Source organism: Hippocampus bargibanti, linkage group LG02 (assembly GCF_051943395.1).
Source record: "Hippocampus bargibanti isolate YZ-2025 linkage group LG02, ASM5194339v1, whole genome shotgun sequence".
Taxonomy (NCBI): Eukaryota; Metazoa; Chordata; class Actinopteri; order Syngnathiformes; family Syngnathidae; genus Hippocampus; species Hippocampus bargibanti.
The window spans coordinates 14,337,524-14,356,866 of NC_142735.1; the positions used below are offsets into that span (position 1 = coordinate 14,337,524).

General features: G+C 42.2%; 2 protein-coding genes across 3 annotated transcripts; both read left to right on the plus strand.

The window, feature by feature from the left end:
* Positions 1-3,573: 3,573 nt before the first annotated feature.
* phf6 (PHD finger protein 6) lies at positions 3,574-10,238 on the plus strand. Of its 2 annotated transcripts, none has more exons than XM_088989535.1 (11): positions 3,574-3,702; positions 5,620-5,762; positions 6,823-6,924; positions 7,498-7,631; positions 7,793-7,839; positions 7,963-8,111; positions 8,222-8,365; positions 8,509-8,613; positions 8,715-8,848; positions 8,995-9,131; positions 9,254-10,238. In XM_088989535.1, the coding sequence occupies exons 2-10, from the start codon at positions 5,631-5,633 to the stop codon at positions 9,122-9,124; spliced, it is 1,077 nt and encodes a 358-aa protein (XP_088845661.1). In that variant the 5' UTR covers positions 3,574-3,702; positions 5,620-5,630; the 3' UTR covers positions 9,125-9,131; positions 9,254-10,238. The 2 variants fall into 2 exon arrangements, with proteins under 2 accessions (XP_088845661.1, XP_088845660.1); XM_088989534.1 differs by having other exon boundaries at positions 8,995-9,105.
* Positions 10,239-10,813: 575 nt separating this feature from the next.
* On the plus strand, positions 10,814-16,912 carry hprt1 (hypoxanthine phosphoribosyltransferase 1). Its single transcript, XM_088989536.1, has 9 exons — positions 10,814-11,047; positions 13,753-13,859; positions 14,827-15,010; positions 15,095-15,160; positions 15,462-15,479; positions 15,579-15,661; positions 16,291-16,337; positions 16,424-16,500; positions 16,718-16,912. The coding sequence occupies exons 1-9, from the start codon at positions 11,021-11,023 to the stop codon at positions 16,763-16,765; spliced, it is 657 nt and encodes a 218-aa protein (XP_088845662.1). The 5' UTR covers positions 10,814-11,020; the 3' UTR covers positions 16,766-16,912.
* The last annotated feature ends 2,431 nt before the right edge of the window (positions 16,913-19,343 follow it).

A 19,343-nucleotide genomic window follows, 5' to 3' on the forward strand; every position in this document is an offset into this window, starting at 1 on the left:
TCTGGCTCCTCTCGATGTGGAGGAGAAGCGGCTCGACTTTGAGCCCCTCCCGGATGACCGAGCTTCTCACCTTATCTCTAAGGGAGAGCCCGGACACCCGACGGAGAAAGCTCATTTCGGCCGCTTGCATTCGGGATCTCGTTCTTTCGGACAAAACCCATAGCTCGTGACCATAGATGAGGGTTGGGACGTAGATCGACCGGTAGATTGAGAGCTTTGCTTTTTGGCTCAGCTCCTTCTTCACCACGACAGATCGGTACAAAGTCCGCATCACGGCAGACGCCGCACCGATCCGCCTGTCGATCCCTTTCACCCTCACTCGTGAACAAGACACCCAGATACTTAAACTCCTCCACTTGAGGCAAAATCTCCTCCCCGACCCGAAGAGGGCACTCCACCCTTTTCCGACTGAGAACCATTGTCTCAGATTTGGAGGTGCTGATTCTCATCCCAGCCGCTTCACATTCGGCTGCGAAACGCTCCAGCGAGAGTTGGAGAGCTCCACTTGAAGGCCTCAACAGTGCAACATCATCTGCAAAAAGCAGAGATGCTATACTGAGGCTACCAAAACGGAAACCTTCAACGCTTCGGCTGCGCCTAGAAATTCTGTCCATAAAGGTTATGAACAGAATCGGTGACAAAGGGCAGCCTTGGCGGAGCCCAACCCTCACTGGAAACGATTCCGACTTACTGCCGGCAATGCGAACCAGACTCTGACATCGGTCATATAGGGACCGAACGGCCCATATCAGCCGCTCCTGTACCCCATACTCCCGAAGTACCCTCCACAGAACTCCACGAGGGACACGGTCAAACGCTTTCTCCAAGTCCACAAAACACATGTAGAGTGGTTGGGCGAATTCCCATGCGCCCTCGAGGACCCTGCTAAGGGTGTAGAGCTGGTCCACTGTTCCGCGGCTGGGACGAAAACCACACTGTTCCTCCTCAATCTGAGGCTCGACTTTCCGACGGACCCGCCCCTCTAGGACCCCTGAATAGACCTTTCCAGGGAGGCTGAGGAGTGTGATCCCTCTGTAGTTGGAACACACCCTCCGGTCCCCCTTTTTACAAAGGGGGACCACCACCCCGGTCTGCCAATCCAGAGGCACTCTCCCCGATGACCACGCAATGTTGCAGAGGCGTGTCAGCCAGGACAGCCCCACAACGTCCAGAGCCTTTAAGAACTCCGGTCGGATCTCATCCACCCCCGGGGCCTTGCCACCGAGGAGCTTTTTAACCACCTCGGTGACTTCAGTCACAAGGATCGGAGGGCCCACCTCGGAGTCCCCAGACACTGCTTCCTCCAAGGAAGGCGTGTTGGTGGAGTTGAGGAGGTCTTCGAAGTACTCTGCCCACCGGTTCACGACGTCTCGAGTCGAAGTCAGCAGCGCCCCACCCTCACTGTACACAGTGTTAGTGGTGCACTGCTTTCCCCTCCTGAGACGCCGGATGGTGGACCAGAATTTCCTCGAAGCGGTCCGGAAGTTGGCTTCCATGGCCTCACCGAACTCTTCCCGTGCCCGTGTTTTTGCCTCGGCGACCACGGAGGCTGCATTCCGCTTGGCTAATCGATACGTGTCAGCTGTCTCAGGAGTCCCACAGGCTATATAAGCCCGGTAGGACTCCTTCTTCAGCTTTACGGCATCCCTTACTACTGGTGTCCACCAGCGAGTACGGGGATTGCCTCCACGACAGGCACCAACCACCTTACGGCCGCAACTCTGATTTGCCGCCTCACCAAGGGAGGTACGGAACATGGTCCATTCGGACTCAATGTCCCCCACCTCCCCCGGGACATGTGTATAGTTCTGCCGGAGGTGGGAGTTGAAACTCCTTCTGACAGGGGATTCTGCCAGACGTTCCCAACAAACCCTCACAACACGTTTGGGTCTTCCAGGTCGGACTGGCATCTTCCCCCACCAACGGAGCCTACTCACCACCAGGTGGTGATCAGTTGACAGCTCCGCCCCTCTCTTCACTCGAGTGTCCAAAACATGAGGCCGCAAATCCGATGATACAACTATAAAGTCAATCATCGAACTGCGACCAAGGGTGTCCTGGTGCCACGTGCACATATGGATACCCTTATGTTTGAATAAAGTGTTTGTTATAGACAATCCGTGTTGAGCACAGAAGTCTAATAACAAGACACCACTCCTGTTCTGATCGGGGGGGCCATTCCTCCCAATCACGCCCTTCCAGGTCCCACTGTCATTGCCCACATGAGCATTGAAATCGCCCAGCAGAACAAGGGAGTCCCCAGGGGGAGCGCTCTCCAGCACACCCCCTAAGGTCTCCAAAAAGGATGGGTACACTGAACTGCTGTTTGGTGCATATGCACAGACAACAGTCAGAACCCGTCCCCCCACCTGAAGGCAGAGGGAAGCAACCCTTTCGTCTACTGGGGTGAATCCCAATGTACAGGCGGCGAGTCGGGGGGCAATAAGTATGCCGACACCTGCTCTACGCCTCTCACCGTGGGCAACTCCAGAGTGGAAGAGAGTCCAACCCCTCTCGAGAGGGCTGGTACCGGAACCCAGGCTGTGTGTGGAGGCAAGCCCAACTATGTCTAGTCGGAACTTTTCAACCTCGTGCACCAGCTCAGGCTCCTTCCCTGTAAGAGAGGTGACATTCCACGTCCCCAGAGCTAGCTTCTGCAGTCGAGGGTCGGACCGCCAGGGTCCCCGCCTTTGGCTGCTGCCCAGCTCACATTACACCCGACCCCTCTGGGCCCTCCCATGGGTGGTGAGCCCTTGAGAAGGGGGACCCACGTTTCCTCTTCGGGCTGGGCCCGACCGGGCCCCATGGGTGTAGGCCCGGCCACCAGGCGCTCGCCAACGAGCCCCATCTCCAGGCCTGGCTCCAGAGAGAGGCCCCGGTGACCCGCGTCCGGGCAAGGGAAAACTAAATCCATTTCTCTTTTTCATCATATGGGGTCTTCTGAGTCGTACTTTGTCTGGTCCCTCACCCAGGACCTGTTTGCCATGGGTGACCCTACCAGGGGCATGAAGCCCCAGACAACCTAGCTCCTAGGATCATTGGGACACACAAACCCCTCCACCACGGTAAGGTGACGACTCATGGAGGGGCTGTGGCGACCCCTTGAAGGGAAAAGCCGAAAGGAAAAGAAGAAGATAAATTAACATTAAATTACAGACAGACAGACAAATTACATACGGTTGGGACGCGAGTTAGTACCAAGGTCCCTGAAACCAAATCCAAGATTTGCCATTGATCTTTTTAATGTATGAATGTCACTTTTCAAAATGTACTACACAAATAAGTAAAGTTTTTTTCACTACAGGTACACTCAAATACAGTACATAGTTCCTACTCCCAATTTCAGTTAATATTGCATGAGATGTCGATTTCATCATAACAACATGGATGATCAAGTGTGGTTACCTGCAGCGACTGTGGTTCCACATAAAATGCTTTGAAAAATAGTGAAGTATCTTTCATTCGTGTATATCAAACCATATTTATTTTCACATTTTCCAAATCCAGATTGCAACTCGTCACCAATGCTTTTAATCTGAAACCCATTTCCGGAAGTAGCGAATGGAAGGCCTCGGTTACTAGCTTCACCGTAGTTCAGTGGGGAAAGCACACACACTTGTGAAGGACGGGGAGAAATTCAGTCGCCACTTCCTATACTTTCCCATTTTTAACCTCTTGGCGCAGTAAGATAATATTTGGCAGGTAAGACTTTTGTATCGTGGCCTTGCGAGGCAGCCAGTGTGTTTCGTGGCCTTCTGTGGTTCGAGGCCGTTGTGTTGGCGCTAAAGCCAAGCTGATCTCTTCTCAGGGATACATCGCGTATGGCGCTCTTTGCTTTCGAAGCGGTTTGCAAGACCCGCGCCTGTCATGACTAGATCCCGCATTTAAAGGGAAATATTCGCTGCTTTTGCGCTTCACACTACCACCGAAAGTAAAAGTCCTCTTTTCATACACGGGCCCTTTTTCCTTCTTTCTTATTTAAACTCGGGCCCTGTGGAGCATTTCGAGCCGTTGAAACGTTCCCAGTTCCACCAAAAATCACCGGTTTGTATCTAGTTTGTCAGCGAAGGATATACACACCCCCTTTAATTCAAAACTTCGGGGAAGAAATCGAGGGGAGTTTCCTCGTTACATTTACTGCGGCCACATTTTCATCACATTGTTCGCCGAGCAATATGCCCGAAATGGCAATTGATCAGGATTGTTCAGCGAACAGTTGACTTTGTAAAAGGAGTTGACGAAGTGTAGTTTACATTGCCTCATTGTGTGTTTGCACGCCGCTGTAGCCGCCGCAGTGAGGCGACGGTGGCTCTGCTATCATGGTAGTAATGGCTCGTTATAGGCGTCGCAGTACATTGTTTGGTTTAAAATAAAAAGATTCACTTTTTATTTTTACCTTTATGGTGATTCTCATCCGAAAATGTTTACGTGTATTACTTCCATTGAGCTCGCTTCGTAGCGTTTTAAGCACAACATCCCTAAAAAATGCCCACATTTAGAGATTGAGCTGTCCCACGTAGACCGATGTTTTTTTAATATTTACAAAAATAGCTCATTAATAAGACATTTTAATTACGAATAAAATAAAATGCATTTTTTTGGTAATTGAACTGTGCAAACTAAGAAGATAGGGTTTAAAGCGTAATATAAGCGTAATATAACAGACACTATGTTCTAAAATGTCCCACGTAAGTTAAAATCGTATTTTTACGGACAGAGTGGATGCAAAATTTAGTCTTTTTTGATACATATATGGGACTTAAATACTGGGTAGCTTGTGTCAGCAAAATGTATTGCATCAGAATTGTGTATGCGCAGGCAGTCCTAATATACTGTGTGTGTCTGTGTGTGTGTGTGTGTGTGTGTGTATATATATATATATATATATATATATATATATATATATATATATATATATATATATATATAAAAGGGTATATTTGACATGATTGGTCCTGATTTTGTCAAGTTTATATAATTATACTTTGGGCTTTGGGGGACTGCTGGTGTTGCATCCACGGGCCTCTGTGGCGCCAATATTATAAGCTATCACTGCCATCATACACAAACATTTTTTTTCTCAACTGGTCACTTCATAAACTTTTAATTTATACATATTTCATCATATGTCACAGATGTAGCAAATATGTTATGCAGGAGGTGATGATGATGCCTGTTTTCCAGCTCTCCCAGGAGCAACACACCTGATTCAAATGATCAGCTCATCAGCCAGCTCTGAAGCAGCATCAAAATGGTCCTGATGATTTGAATCAGGTGCGTTGCTCCTGGGAGAGCTGGAAAACAGGCAGGACGGCGGCCCTCGAGGACCGACTTTGGACACCCCTGATCTATGTGGACCAGAACTCTACAAGTCTATGTCTTTTGGTTGCATTGCTCATATTTTGTTGTTTGAGTATATGCTTAGTTTATTCTACTCATTCCAATTTGGACTTCAGTTTTATCTTTGTTTTTTTTTCTCATTGTGGCTTGAATTTATGGCTCATTTTACGACTAGAGCAAATTAACTGATGAGAATGAGTTATGATTAAACCCTTCTAATCCAGCTGGTCTTTTTCACCTCTGTTGTTTGATTTTTATTGGAAACTCATCTGCTCTCAGCGCTCCAGATAATGTCTGGACAGAGGAAAGGTGCTACAGCTCGCCTCCCTAAATGCGCCTTCTGTCGAACCAGCAGGGAAAAAGACTGCGGGCAGCTGCTAGTGTCTGATAGCCAGAAGGTGGCAGCCCACCACAAGTGCATGGTAAGATGAGCACAGTGGTCGTTTTACTTGCAGCTTGTGACTAGAGAAAGAAAATTAATCTTCAGCAACATAATTACAGAGGGAATATTTTCAAGGGTTATTGAATCACAATTTAAATTCATATTTAGCCGGCATTGTTTTTCTTTTTTCTTTTTTAAAGATACATCTTTGAATGTTGTCAAAGCTACTGTATACTGGGAGGTAAATATACGGTTCATCCTTATGTGAAATGTGACCCAGATTATGAAGGGGAATTTACAATATTACGATTAATGGAACTGTTTTTGGTAGGATTTAACACAAAATTTCGCAAACACACAACACAGAGGCAATGCCTATGGCTAAAGGGCAACAGGCATTGATTAATTGATAATTAAGCGTTAGCATCAATTTTGTTCTGAATCTGTTGCCAATCACCCAGGTCTGTCCTGTGCTATGTGGTGCACACGCGTGGATAGCACCACCTACAGTAGGATTAGAGCCGAAGAAGAAAGTCACCGGTTAAAATGTCATTTTGTGTGTTCGTGAGAGAATAGTTGGGTAGATCGGTGTATATTTGTATTTATTTTACATGGAATTTCTGATGCCCGCTGGACTTTGTCCACTCACAAGTCGCTAATTAACAAAGCAGCCACAAGCAAGTAGTCTAGGTGCCATGAAGGTGAAAGTGTTAAATGGTGTTTAAAAATTAAACAAAACTACACTCACCCGAAAAAAGGACCATTATGTTATCACTTTTTCTTTATATTATTGTTCGTGTCCGTGGTGTCTGCTTCTAGCATTGTGATTTGGTGTTTTCTTATATTTATGCTGTTGTCAAAGTCGATGGAATCCTACTTTATTTTGCATTCCAAGATTGATTTATTTGAAAAAAGAGGGTAAAAATGGTGTGCATTGACCGCAAGAGGTGAAATGTCCAAATGTTGTCAAAGCTTCTTCCGCCCCCCCAATCCTTGTATTAAGAAAATCACCAGCAAGATATGAAATGTTGAATTGTTTGCTTTTGATAGTGACTCCATAACTGCAATAATCTTGTTAATCTTTTTTGTTTGTGGTATAGCTTTTCTCTTCTGCTCTGGTTTCATCGCATTCGGATAATGAAAACATTGGCGGATTTTCTGTTGAAGATGTCAAGAAGGAAATCAAAAGGGGAAACAAATTGGTGAGGTTTTATTAGTAACACTGCAATAGCAAATGATGAGATAACGCAGAACAGAGAATACTGCATATCTGAATGCCTACTCGTACGATTCTGAAATCTCATTGGAAATTGTGCTAATATCACAAAACACAAACATATGTCAGATCTTTGTGTCCTGTACATTATCACAGTGCAGCGCGCCTCAAAGGTTTATATGTGTTTTTGTTTTTCTGAGTTTATTTTTTAAGAGATCAGTTTGAATAAGGTGTTCTAAAATTGAGTGTCCAATATTCTGTACCATTTTAGCCCAGACTTTCCTCTCCCCAGCCACTTGTCCCAGCTCTTCCTGGGCATTCCCATGCCAGCTGCGACATATAGTCTCTCCAGCATGTCCTGGGTAGTCACTGAGACCTCCTGCAGGCGGGACATGCGCGGAACACCTCACTATAGAGGTGTTCTACGGGCATCCTAATCGGATCCTTGAGCTGGCTCGTCTGGCACTTGTCGTGTCATTGCTATCCAATTTGTTAGGATAAGGGATGAAAAAAGATTTCGATCTGTACTTTGAAAGTAACAATGAAGGCCTCATTACAGATGTGTTCATTGTGTCACCGGCCCGGTGCTACAATTGGCTGCGATGTGAACACGTGCCGAAAGACTTACCACTATTACTGCGCTGTAAAGGACAAAGCCCAGGTTAAAGAGGATGCGTCACAAGGAACTTACCTGTAAGTGACTTTTCCTTATTAGACACCTATTGGACCTCTTTACAAAAAAAAATCATCATTTCATTCAACCATTATTATTATTAATAATAATAATAATAATAAATGTCATTCATAAGCACCTTTCAAAACTTTCAAGGACTATTACCTTCTTTCAATTGTAGAGTTTACTGCCGCAAACATCGAGATGCTTCTCGAGATGGCATAAAAGGTAAGTTTGTCGTAATCATGTAATGTCTACTCCACGCACTTTTCCTCACACTTGAGCAACATTCATGAAATAGATGTTTGATGCATTTCCTAACGGTTTTTCTGACATTTTGTTTGCTTTTAGATGAAGGTGTGGCAAATGACTCAGACTCCTCACCGCCACAAAATAGGGGCCGAGGAAGATTTGAGAAGGGAAGAAGCAAGGTCCGTGGTCAGTCAGAAGACACCCGCTCTGCCTCCTCCCAGGTTGCAGACGAGGAGACTTCCTCACATGTAAGATGACCTGCTTGCAGACATTTCCAGTGTGTCTGACGTTCACTTGCGTGGTGGGTTGATTGTTATGTGGTCTTGACGTTGTCTATGTGCTGCACTGTGTTTTGTAGCGGGAGAGGTCACCTCTTCGGGCAAGTCCGGCTGATGGTGGCCAGCGCTGTGGCTTCTGTCATGCTGGTGATGAAGAAAACGAAATGAGAGGCGTGCTTCATAGTGATAACTCCAAAAAAGTGGCTGCTCACTACAAATGCATGGTAAAGTCTGTATGTGTGTACATCAAAGTGTGCGTGTAGGAATGTGTGTGTGCCAGCTTGTCTGAGTGTGTACCATTAAGGTTGTTGCGATGAACTTGAGTGTTGTGAATGAACAGTCACTCTCTTCTCTTCTTCCTTTTCAGCTTTTTTCATCTGGGACAGTTCAGCTGACCACCACGTCACGGGCGGAATTCGGGAATTTTGATGTGAAAACTGTAATCCAAGAGATTAAGCGGGGGAAAAGAATGGTTGAAATTGTTTTTTTTTTATCCAGTTTTTGAATGAACAACTCTGAAAGTGTCCTGTTATCATCTAATTAGAATGTGTGGTTGTCTTGTTGTATTTGAAGAAATGCACACTTTGCACCCAGCTGGGTGCAACCATTGGGTGTGAGATCAAAGCCTGTGTGAAGACCTACCACTATCACTGCGGTCTGCAGGACAAAGCAAAGTACATTGAGAACATGGCACGCGGAATCTACAAGTGAGCACTGTTCAGGCCAGTCTTATTGCTTGTCTGGTAAAATGCTTGCGCAGTCCAATCCTAACGCTGCTTTGAATTCAAAGCTTTGTAGGGTGGGGGTGGATTGTTATTGTTCAGTGTGAGTTACAAGTCCCCCTTTATTTCAGACTGTACTGTAAGAACCACAGTGGCAATGAGGAACGGGATGAGGAGGATGAAGAACGTGAGAATCGCAGTAGAGAAAAAGCAGCGATCGACCGTGGAGGAACACCATCAATGCAAGTGAATGGCAACTAGTTACAATGCAAGTATTGCAAATCCATGATCCGATTGTGGTTGTGTTTTCTACCCACAGCAATAACATTGGAAAATACATTTGGATTCAAAATCTTTTTAATTACCTGGTGGATTTTTCTGTGTTTACAGGTTTGACCGGAGTGTAAACGGCAAAACTTATGGGGGAGAGATGCATTTTTGTACAAAAACCTCAGCCTGCTCCCAACACTGTGGTCTTTAGTTTCCCATCTATTGTCCTCAGCACCAACCCTCCCAAATAAACGGATGCCACGCATTGAGACTAGATGAGCTTTTCTGGCACTGGTGATACCCATAGAGCATGGACTCGTGCAAAATTGTGTTGAAAAGCCAAAGGTTAACTTTCACAAAAGTCATGTGGACATGTCTTCAACCGTTTTCTGCTACTATCATGACTGCAGTTCTAATTGCCACCCCCAGACTACTACACTTGATGGAACCATATTCTTCCTTCTCCCTCACTACAATAACCGTCGCCAGTCTCTCCCAAGTGCAGTTTTATCATTGTGTTTTGTTCATCATATTTTTCAAAATGTTATCATGTTAGCCTTTCTTTCTTGAAATGTAACACATTTGCGACTATGTAATCATCGTGAGTAATTTTGAATGTGTGGATTTCTGATGATCACAAATCCAAGTTTTACTGGCATGCACTTGCATTCATCCACATTAAATAGTGGATTCATGTTTTCTGGTTTGGCCGCAAAAGAGCTCAGTATGCAGCTCTTCAGGAAAGTTGGCTTGACTTTGTTTGGTGTGATGTTACATGTATCGACAAATATATCCAATCGTTTTTGGAAATAGAAAATGTTTTGTATTTTACATGTTTACAAAAAATACGTGGTCTTATTGAGTGTTGGGGAGGGTTGACTTACTTCTCATGTCGCTGGTAACTCGATGTTCCGCTTCCGAGAGGAATGTCACCCCAGCCAAATTATCATGAAGTCACTCTGTATACTTGTGAAATTAGCTTGACATTCTTGAATCTGACTGAAGCTTATCATGCTTATCTGGAACGTTCATTCTGCCTTTTTAGTATTTTCAATAAATTGGTTTGTGCATTTAATTCTTGTAAATGCACAGATGTCTCTTTGCATATTTGTTTTGGTCTTCCATTGAACACTGTTGGACAAGGTACATACTTTCTTGACAAACAAACAAACACATTGTTTGTTTGGATTGGCTCTTGAATAATTACACAGTAAGTACCATGCGCTTCTGAACCGGATGCACAACAAAAATGTGTCCCATCCCAAAATTGGGACTCAATTTCTTCCATATTTACCCAATTGTCCTCTGCGTCTGTCACACTCAAATGCCAAGAGTGAATTTAACAAAAATGAAGGTCGAAGACTGGAAATGATAAAAATAGCACTGTGGTTTGGTACATTCATCTGTGCCAAATTCTCTGGATGCAGACAGCCCACACCTTTAGGCTGCATCTGTCATGACTTCCCTCGTAGTGCACTCGTTGCACACTAAACACCAGGCTTCCAGGGGAGGGCGCGAAATGTACGGGGTACGTTTGCCAGCCCAGGTACAGCATTGGACCAAAAAATGCCTAACACATCGTTGGTTGTAAAGGAAGGGGGCGAGTCTCCCCAATCCTGCTGTTTGGTTGCTCACCTCGTTCCTACGTCATCGGCCAATGTATTTGCTCCAACCCACTAGTGGAGCAGCAACGTTCTGTGACTGTGCAAAGTGTACAGTGCGAGTGAGCCGGAAGGGAATAGTAACAGTAACGAGCCAGATCACACAGCTAGCTTCTCCATGTGACTTGTGACAGCGTACTGCTACATTAGGAACTGGTCATCTTTGTTTCCGTTATATTGGGGACCACGCACTGTAAACCAAAGGAAAACCCAAGCGATAACAGACATGGCAACATCCAACCAATGTGTCGTGGTAGGTCTCTCTTGGCTCACGGAAAGCTTGTCGGCATTCTCATGCAGTCGACATATCGGAGCACTCCTGCCGACGGTTATTACGAAGGCGTTACTCGTGTGTTTTATGCAGTCCCTGTGTGTCGTTAATGCTGTGGTTGTAATTCGCCTCGTCTTAACGTGTTTTGTATTTGTCATCGTTTCTACAGTTTCAAGCGCTCACCTTCGCGCCCACTATGTTTTGTGTACGTGTCTCAGACCTCTTTTTAAAATATCATTTATTTTTTGACCGCCACAGTACCATTCCGTGTGATTTTATTCCCACAATAAGTCAACACTACGAGTCCCTCATATTTTCTTACACCCGGTAGCAAGAAAGCTGCAGACGACTTGACTGGAACCTTTACTAATGATTCTTTTGTGAATCATACAACATAAACATAATTTGCATTTCATACGTTAGCCCGCCTTGCCTTGCGTTTTACACTCATTGACTAAATTTTGTTGGTTAGAAATACAATACAGTGCTGTACTTTACATCTTTATCTGTTCGGCGTTTTCATAACAGCTGCAGCCGACACAAAGCACTTCACAGAACACTACCAAACTATTAATAATGCAACGGATGTGAGCTACTGTATAATTGTTACCGAAAAGGTTGCTAATGACAAACGTAATAAGACATTTGAAAATAAATGCTTAAAATTCGACAGTGCTTTTGAATTGCGTGTTCAACAGAATCATTAAAAAAAAAACAAATATAATCAGGCCTAGTCGCAATTGATGGGACCTTTATTGTTTTTTTTTTTTTGCGCCAATCTTGCACCCGTCAACAGGTGTTTTGGCCCATTCCCCATGAGCAAACCGCTCCAATTGTCTTAAGTTTGAAGGGAGTCTTTCACAGATGTCCGGTTGGGGTTCATAGAAGGTCACTTGAGAAGAATGTCTTGCTCTAAGTATTTTTTTGTATGTATTGGGCCATTAAACTGACATTAAACATTAAACATCCATTATCGGGCCTGCTTAAAGACAATTAAATGTATGTTTTTTTTCTCAAAATTGATTGTAGAAAAACTGTATGAGTGTGACTCCAGGTAAATGCTGAATTGTACAGATATGTTTTGATGGAACACACGCTGGCATCCAAGCAATGTTTTCTTTCTTGGATCCCCCCCCGTTTATTTTCAGCAATACAATGCCAAACCACGTTCCTCATGTGTAACAACAACGTGGCTTTGTAGTTACAAGGTCTGCGTACTATGCTGGCCTGCATGCAGTCCAGACCTGTTTCCCATTGAAAATATGTGCTGTATTATTCATCCACAAAGTCCTAACAATGAGTGTCCTCAGTCCCCAATTTTTTTTTTTCAAATAGTGTGAACACAGCCTTAAATATGTCCTGGCTTTTTTGCATCTAAGATAATTATTATTTGCTGAAAATAATTATGTTTTAATTAGAACATTCAATGTCTAATTTGTCTTTGTTGTGTATTTCATAAAATATGTTTAGCATGGTTTGCCAATCACTGTGTTCTCTTTTTGCGTATATTTAACACAACCCAACTACACTGGAATTGAGTTTCTTCATCTAAGTCAAATAAGAGTGCTCTTGTACCATTAGTTCGACGACTGTTAAGTACATGATTGCCAAACATGGAATTTTCCTGGACAAACTTCAGTGTTTTCTCAGACAAAAGTTCACCGTATATTATGTCAATGGGGGTAGGGGAACACTCTCAGCTCATGTGACCTTGAGGGACATCTGCTGCGTGTCACTGTTATCTGGATGTGCGGTTGTGTAGCCCAGACAGATGGGCTTTCTTTTTGCAGCTTTCACATGTGCTTCAATTGTACCCTTGTACAACTCACCCATGATTTCCCTTAAGACGCAGATGAGGACGCTTCACTCCTAAGACTTTGTGCCTTACATTACTTACTATTGTCAAAAGGTTTAGACTGCTTGTCATTATTCCCATTCATCCCCAGGCACCTCAAGTTCTGCACCAACTTTCACATGACACCAGTTTGGTCGTCTGCTTTCATCCAAGGCAAACAGTTGCACAGTGCTAGTGGATATTTGACAAAATACAGGAAATGTCTTGTGTTTTAAAAGAAATGCATGTATAGCTTTAAGGTGTAGACACTTCATTGGTTGTAATCAGAACCCCTCCAGCGCTCCTTAATATTTTCACAATGTCCACATTGTGCATGGTTCTCCGGTTTTTACAGCTAAGAAAAACTTTGTTGCCCCCCCAGAGCATGCAATTTTTACCTCTTGCTAAAAAGATTAATTTGTTAGTTTGTTACCAGTATTACGTTGAACAGGAGCAAATTGCAGCCATAAATGGTTTGTGTCGACAGTACGAGTTATGGACTATATCAAGTTTTCAAATTAGAAAAATTTGTGCTCGGTCTAAGTCAGCATATTATATACAGTAAAGTCTCGTTATATTGATATCGGTTATATCGATAGTACTGCTTATTACGATACTATTTCTATGAACGCAAGGAGAAAATTTACATGCTGCAAGATCGGATATATCGATAGTCCGGTTATATCGATATTTTTTCCGACTCCCGAGAATATCGATATAAGGAGACTTTACTGTATTTCACAAGTGTGAACCTTTTCTTGGGAAAGTAAAGCTTTCTTCACTGGGGTGACCTTTTCCTGCCCTCCTATGAGATTAATGTTAGGGAACACCCTTCCCTCTTACTTCCTTTTAGATCACCGATGATGAGCAGGGGTACGATCTGGATCTGTTCTGCATCCCAAAGCACTATGCATGTGACTTGGAGAGGGTCTACATCCCACACGGACTGATTTTGGACAGGTGGGTGCTCACATTTTTCTAGAGCTTGCAAAATACTATATCTAATGTCAGCCTCAACTGCTAAAATGTTGTTTGCCTAAATCAGACCTGATTCCATAAATATGTTTGTACCTGGTATGGTTGTACCTGGTGTTGAGAACGGTATTTTGTGTCTTTTAATTCCATAAAGCTGTCTTTTACACTGGAACCCATTAAGGTTGGGGTATACATTTATGAAAAAAATCACTCCTAATTATTTTTGCGGCACGGTGACCGAGTGGTTGATGCGTCCACCTCACAATGCAGTTGGATGGATTGATGGATGAATGGATTTTTATTTATTAGGGCTAGCGATACCACTATTTTATAAACAAAATGTTTAAAATGAACAATGTTTTGTCTTTAATTATTTTTGTTGTATGTTTAGAATTTAGTTTAATAAATAAAGCAAATGCTAAAATCAATAGAGATTTTATTTTAGTTCAAGAGCAACTACTAGACAAATTCTGATATTTATTTATTTATTTTATTTATTTTGAGGTGTGGTGTGTTGATGACCGGTCTCGGCCAAGTTCTCACATCATTCACAGTAAAATAACGCTAGGTGGTGAGTTGCCTGTCATGGCAAAGTCTTATTCTCCTTTCGGCTTTTCCCTTCAAGCGGTCGCCACACTGAATCAGTATCCTCCATCTTCAGAGGTTTGATTCGCCTGTCATGGCAAAGTAAGCACTGCAAAATAAAACATCAATGGTCATGCTGTTCGCAACTGTCCGTGAGTAAGACAAGATGTGTTTTATGGATATTTTTTTGCTATTATATAGAAATGCTTGATTTTAGTCAAAATGAGGGGGGGGGAGGGTTAGTGTGATGGACGAGATTCTAGCTAAGCTTTAGAAATGACACCAAAGAAAAGTGGAACCTTCTGGTGAGTAGAACAGAAAACTGAGCTATCCACTCTCTCTGTGTCTCTCCCTCGTGTGATCCCAGGACAGAACGATTGGCGAGAGAGATTATGAAGGAAATGGGAGGGCACCACATTGTTGCCCTCTGTGTGCTGAAAGGGGGCTATAAGTTCTTTGCAGATCTGCTGGACTACATCAAGGCCCTGAACAGGAACAGCGACCGCTCCATCCCCATGACAGTGGACTTCATTCGCCTCAAGAGCTACTGTGTAATTATTTTGATCAAATATTTTTCTGCCTAAAAACACATTTTCACATTTTTGACCCATGTTTTTCATGTGCATTGGGTACAGAATGACCAGTCAACAGGAGAAATTAAAGTCATTGGAGGAGATGACTTGTCGACTTTAACAGACAAGGTGAATGTTTCTTCAAAAAAGAAATCTAAATTTCTCCACTGCGAGGATAATAAAGGCAAATCCAATCCAATCCAATCCAAAAGATCATATTATAAAATTATAAATGTCACTTACAGTCATGCTTTCCCTATATTACTTTGCAATACTTTGACACAGAGAAAAGGCACCATAATCAAGTCAGCATGTTAAGATAAGTTAATGTTTAGTCCATTGATTCTTTGAAGCGCTCGTCCTCACCAAGTTTGCAGGAAGATAACATGTTTCCAATTCAACTCTGCTCAACTTAATTTCTTTTCTACAGAATGTCCTGATTGTGGAGGTATGTTTTTTTATTTATTTATTTTGCATGCAATACTATTGTAGTTTCCGTTCTACTTGAATTCCATTGAATATGGGCTTCTCTTGCAATGTCCCTCAGGATATTATCGACACGGGGAAGACAATGAAGACATTATTGCAACTCCTTAAACAGTACAATCCTAAGATGGTTAAAGTGGCAAGGTTTGGTAAATCCCTATTTTGTGCAATTAAGAAGGTCAAGGTCATATTTATGGTCAAATATCCTCTATGCATAAGATGCAGGACAGAATATTGTGCTTAAGGTTAAGGGCAAAAGCATTTGGATGGTGTACTGTTTACAGTAGCTCTATTACTTAACATGATCCAACTGCAATCCATTGAGAATGTTTTATTGGAATACCCAAAAAGTGATTCCATGACACAATTATCCTGACCATAATAATCAGCAAGCAGTATTATCACTATTTTCTAAACAAAGATACATTTATATATATGGACACCAGGAAACCTATAAAAACAAATTTGACATTTTAATTGTGGTGCTTAGTCCCACTTTCATTCATTTGGATGAGAAGAATGACTTGCCTGAATGAACTCGGTTTGTGGGCCAAAGTCTGACTGCATTTCAAATCCATTGTGCTGGTATACAAGGTAAAATGCTACAAACTTGTCAATATCCAAACACTTCTGGCATTAAATATGGTCACACATAGGGGAAAAATCATTACCATGTTTCATATCATTTAAAAACAACCTCTATAATTATCTGCTAACATATAAGTAACATATTTATTCCTCACTTGTGTCATTTTCATTGGGTTTCCTTGTAGTTTGCTGGTGAAAAGGACACCAAGAAGTGTTGGGTACCGACCGGACTGTGAGTTGGAACGCTGTTTGATTCAAAACAACAGATCTGTGTTTTCAGTGAGTTGACATGTCTGACATATTTGCTCTCTGTTTCAGTTGTAGGCTTTGAGGTGCCTGACAAATTTGTGGTGGGATATGCACTAGATTACAACGAGTACTTTAGAGATTTAAATGTGAGTATATATATTTTCTGTTAATACAATAAAATGTGTATTGATTTCATGAAATATTGCTGCTGCCTAATTAGATTGCTATCTTATTGTGACCTAAAATATACATTATTTTTTACAAACAAGTGTCAGACTTGATTCGGCGAAAATATGTCTGTCAGTCAAAAACAGGATGTTATTTTTTTTTTATTCTTAACTTTTGGCCCCCTCTGTGTTTCAGCATATCTGCGTCATTAGCGAAACAGGGAAGGAAAAGTACAAGGCATGAAGAGCACTTCTTATTTTTGGATGACTGGTTATATTTTATATATAAGGCAACTTTCACTTGGAGTGCATCCCAAAAAAATGCCTGCTCAGTTTTTCATGGGTTGGACGGGTATCGTGATATTTACCCATTTTTGTTCCGTCCACTCCCAAATATGATTCGGTTTTTGCAAATAATTATCTTTCTTGCATCCGATAAATGTGTGTTTGGGAAGTACAGTTTAGCTGTATCGCGGTCAATTGTTAACCTTCATGAAATCTATATTGGTTAACCTTGTTAACCAACAACAGCATTTAAAAACGCAACTACCGGTCATTCAATAGATAAGAATACACTTACTTAATTTCGACCTTTGCAGATAAGCGCAACAATCTACAAAGATACACTTTTTTGTGTATTGTGAAAAGAAGCCAAACATTTAAAATACATATAGTAAAATCTGTAAATATTAAATTTCAAGAAACTGTCAAATAACAAATTAATTGTAAAGGCCATTATTGTTGTCCTTGACTTTTCTTATGACTGCTTGTAAAATAATGAAAAAATAAAATTGTGTGTATATCTATTAATAAGGGATACATGCATACAATCGACCCTAAAAGACCCATCTTTCGGCACCTGTTGCATATTTGTGGATTTTAAAAAATATTTTGAAATGTGTTTTTTTCAGCTGTATCATATTTTCCGGACTATAAGACCCCCCCCCCCCCCCCCAAATCAATGGTTTATTTTCAAACTTTTTCCACATATATGGTGCACTGGATTATAAGGCCCTGCGATTGGCTGGCAACCAATTCAGGGTGTCCCCCACCTTGTCCCCGAAGATGGCTGGGATAAGCTCCAGCACACCCTGTGACCCTAACGAGAGAGAATTAAGTGGTCTGGAAAATGGATGGATGGATTCTAAGGCACACTTTCAAAGAATGACTTGTTTAGAAAGGTTTTCCACATATAAGGCACGCCACATTGTAAGGTGTTACAGTAGATGCTGGGGTTACGTTTTATATATCCCAGGATGGACCGCGCCCTACTTCTTCCACAGGGAGAAATGCAGTCAGTGGCTGCAGACATTAGTTGCGAGACCTGTTGTGGCTCAACATTCAACATTACTTCATATAAGGCACACCAGTGTGTAAGGCCCAGGGTCATCTTTTGAAGAAAATTATTGATGATTGGCTAGTAACTAGCCAATCATAGTTAGCGAAAACTCTGACATTGACCAGTGCCTTCAAGAAGGCGTTGGTACCCCTTTTTTGGGTTGTCAACTCGAAATCTGATTGGGTAGAGTTACCGTTTGATCGACACATTTGATGTGACAGGGTCCGCAGAACTGATTGTGAAGGCGTCCAGGTAGATTTCTGACCCTGGTAACAAATGATGGAATGTGATTGGTTAAATTAAATATGAAAACACACACCTGGAAGCAGTGCAACTTGGAATTATTTCATAAGAATTCATGGACAAAATATAATTAATATCAGTCCGTGATGAAAAGGTTTCTTCAGCCGTCATCTGTACTTTTTTGAAGGTGTCGGACGTTTCGCTTCTTATCCAAGATGCTTATTCAGCTAACTAAAGTCCGTGAGTCAGATATTTTAGGCCAGCAGAGGAGGTTTTGCAGGCCTTGATGGTCCGCCACTGTTATAACCTGGTATGCCTTTTTTGCTGTTTAATGACAATACTCAAAAAAGAAACACTTTTAGTTTTGAATTGTGATATAAAGGCAGACCTGACCTACATTATCAGCTTCTTCAGCTTTGGCTGTTTTTCTACTCAACACAAGTTTCAACCAGTGGTGTCACTCTTATAAATTATTGTTTTGCTGTGTTGCTCAATAAACTTGTACATTCTCACTTGTGTGTTTTAATTCCTTTTATCATGCCAAAACATAACCTGGGAATGTAATTAATTTATCTTGCTTCCAGATATCATGCAGACATCTGGTATGTATGCTTGATATGGTGCTTTGTATGGCCATGCATTCTAACAAAATCCAATATTTTCTGGTAAGGATTTACAACATGTTTATTTTGCACTTAGGTCATTCAGACTTTTTTGGCTAATATTCCATGAATAAAATGAATTTGGGCTATTTGACCTTTGGGAATAAACGAAAATGCATGTTTAAATTAACTCCAACATCTCACTTAAGTGGAATGATTGCGTGTAACCTTTTTTAACTAACTTGAATTTCATATTATTGGGAATTTAATCAGTCATACACGAATACTTTAAGTTACGTGTTTTTAAAATGTATCATCATATTCTGAACGAAACGTACCCGTAGACCTCAGAAATCAAATGCTATGTCAAATGGTGCGAAAATGCGAATTATTTTTCACTCGCGGATTCCTTAAATTTAGTTTTGAAATGCAACATCGACATGGTTGCGTAATATGTTGGGCTAGTCATTCTGGCAGCAGTCCTAGCGTTTTAACAGCAACCAAAATGGTAACTTTTCGTAGCGATTGAAAGTATGTACTTAGGAGAGAAATGATGCACTTCAGTGACAATTATTGGTCTGGGAACTCGACAAACATTTTATTCTGCGCATGCGCTAAAAAGGCTGCACGATTTCCGG

Bases quoted from the DNA above. Each gene is read 5' to 3' on its own strand.
- phf6 (XM_088989534.1), top strand. From the start codon at position 5,631: ATGTCTGGACAGAGGAAAGGTGCTACAGCTCGCCTCCCTAAATGCGCC. The intron at 8,366-8,508 runs GTAAAGTCTGTA...CTTCCTTTTCAG, and splicing joins CTGCTCACTACAAATGCATG to CTTTTTTCATCTGGGACAGT. The intron at 8,614-8,714 runs GTTGAAATTGTT...TTGTATTTGAAG, and splicing joins TTAAGCGGGGGAAAAGAATG to AAATGCACACTTTGCACCCA.
- hprt1 (XM_088989536.1), top strand. From the start codon at position 11,021: ATGGCAACATCCAACCAATGTGTCGTG. The intron at 11,048-13,752 runs GTAGGTCTCTCT...ACTTCCTTTTAG, and splicing joins CATCCAACCAATGTGTCGTG to ATCACCGATGATGAGCAGGG. The intron at 16,501-16,717 runs GTGAGTATATAT...TCTGTGTTTCAG, and splicing joins AGTACTTTAGAGATTTAAAT to CATATCTGCGTCATTAGCGA.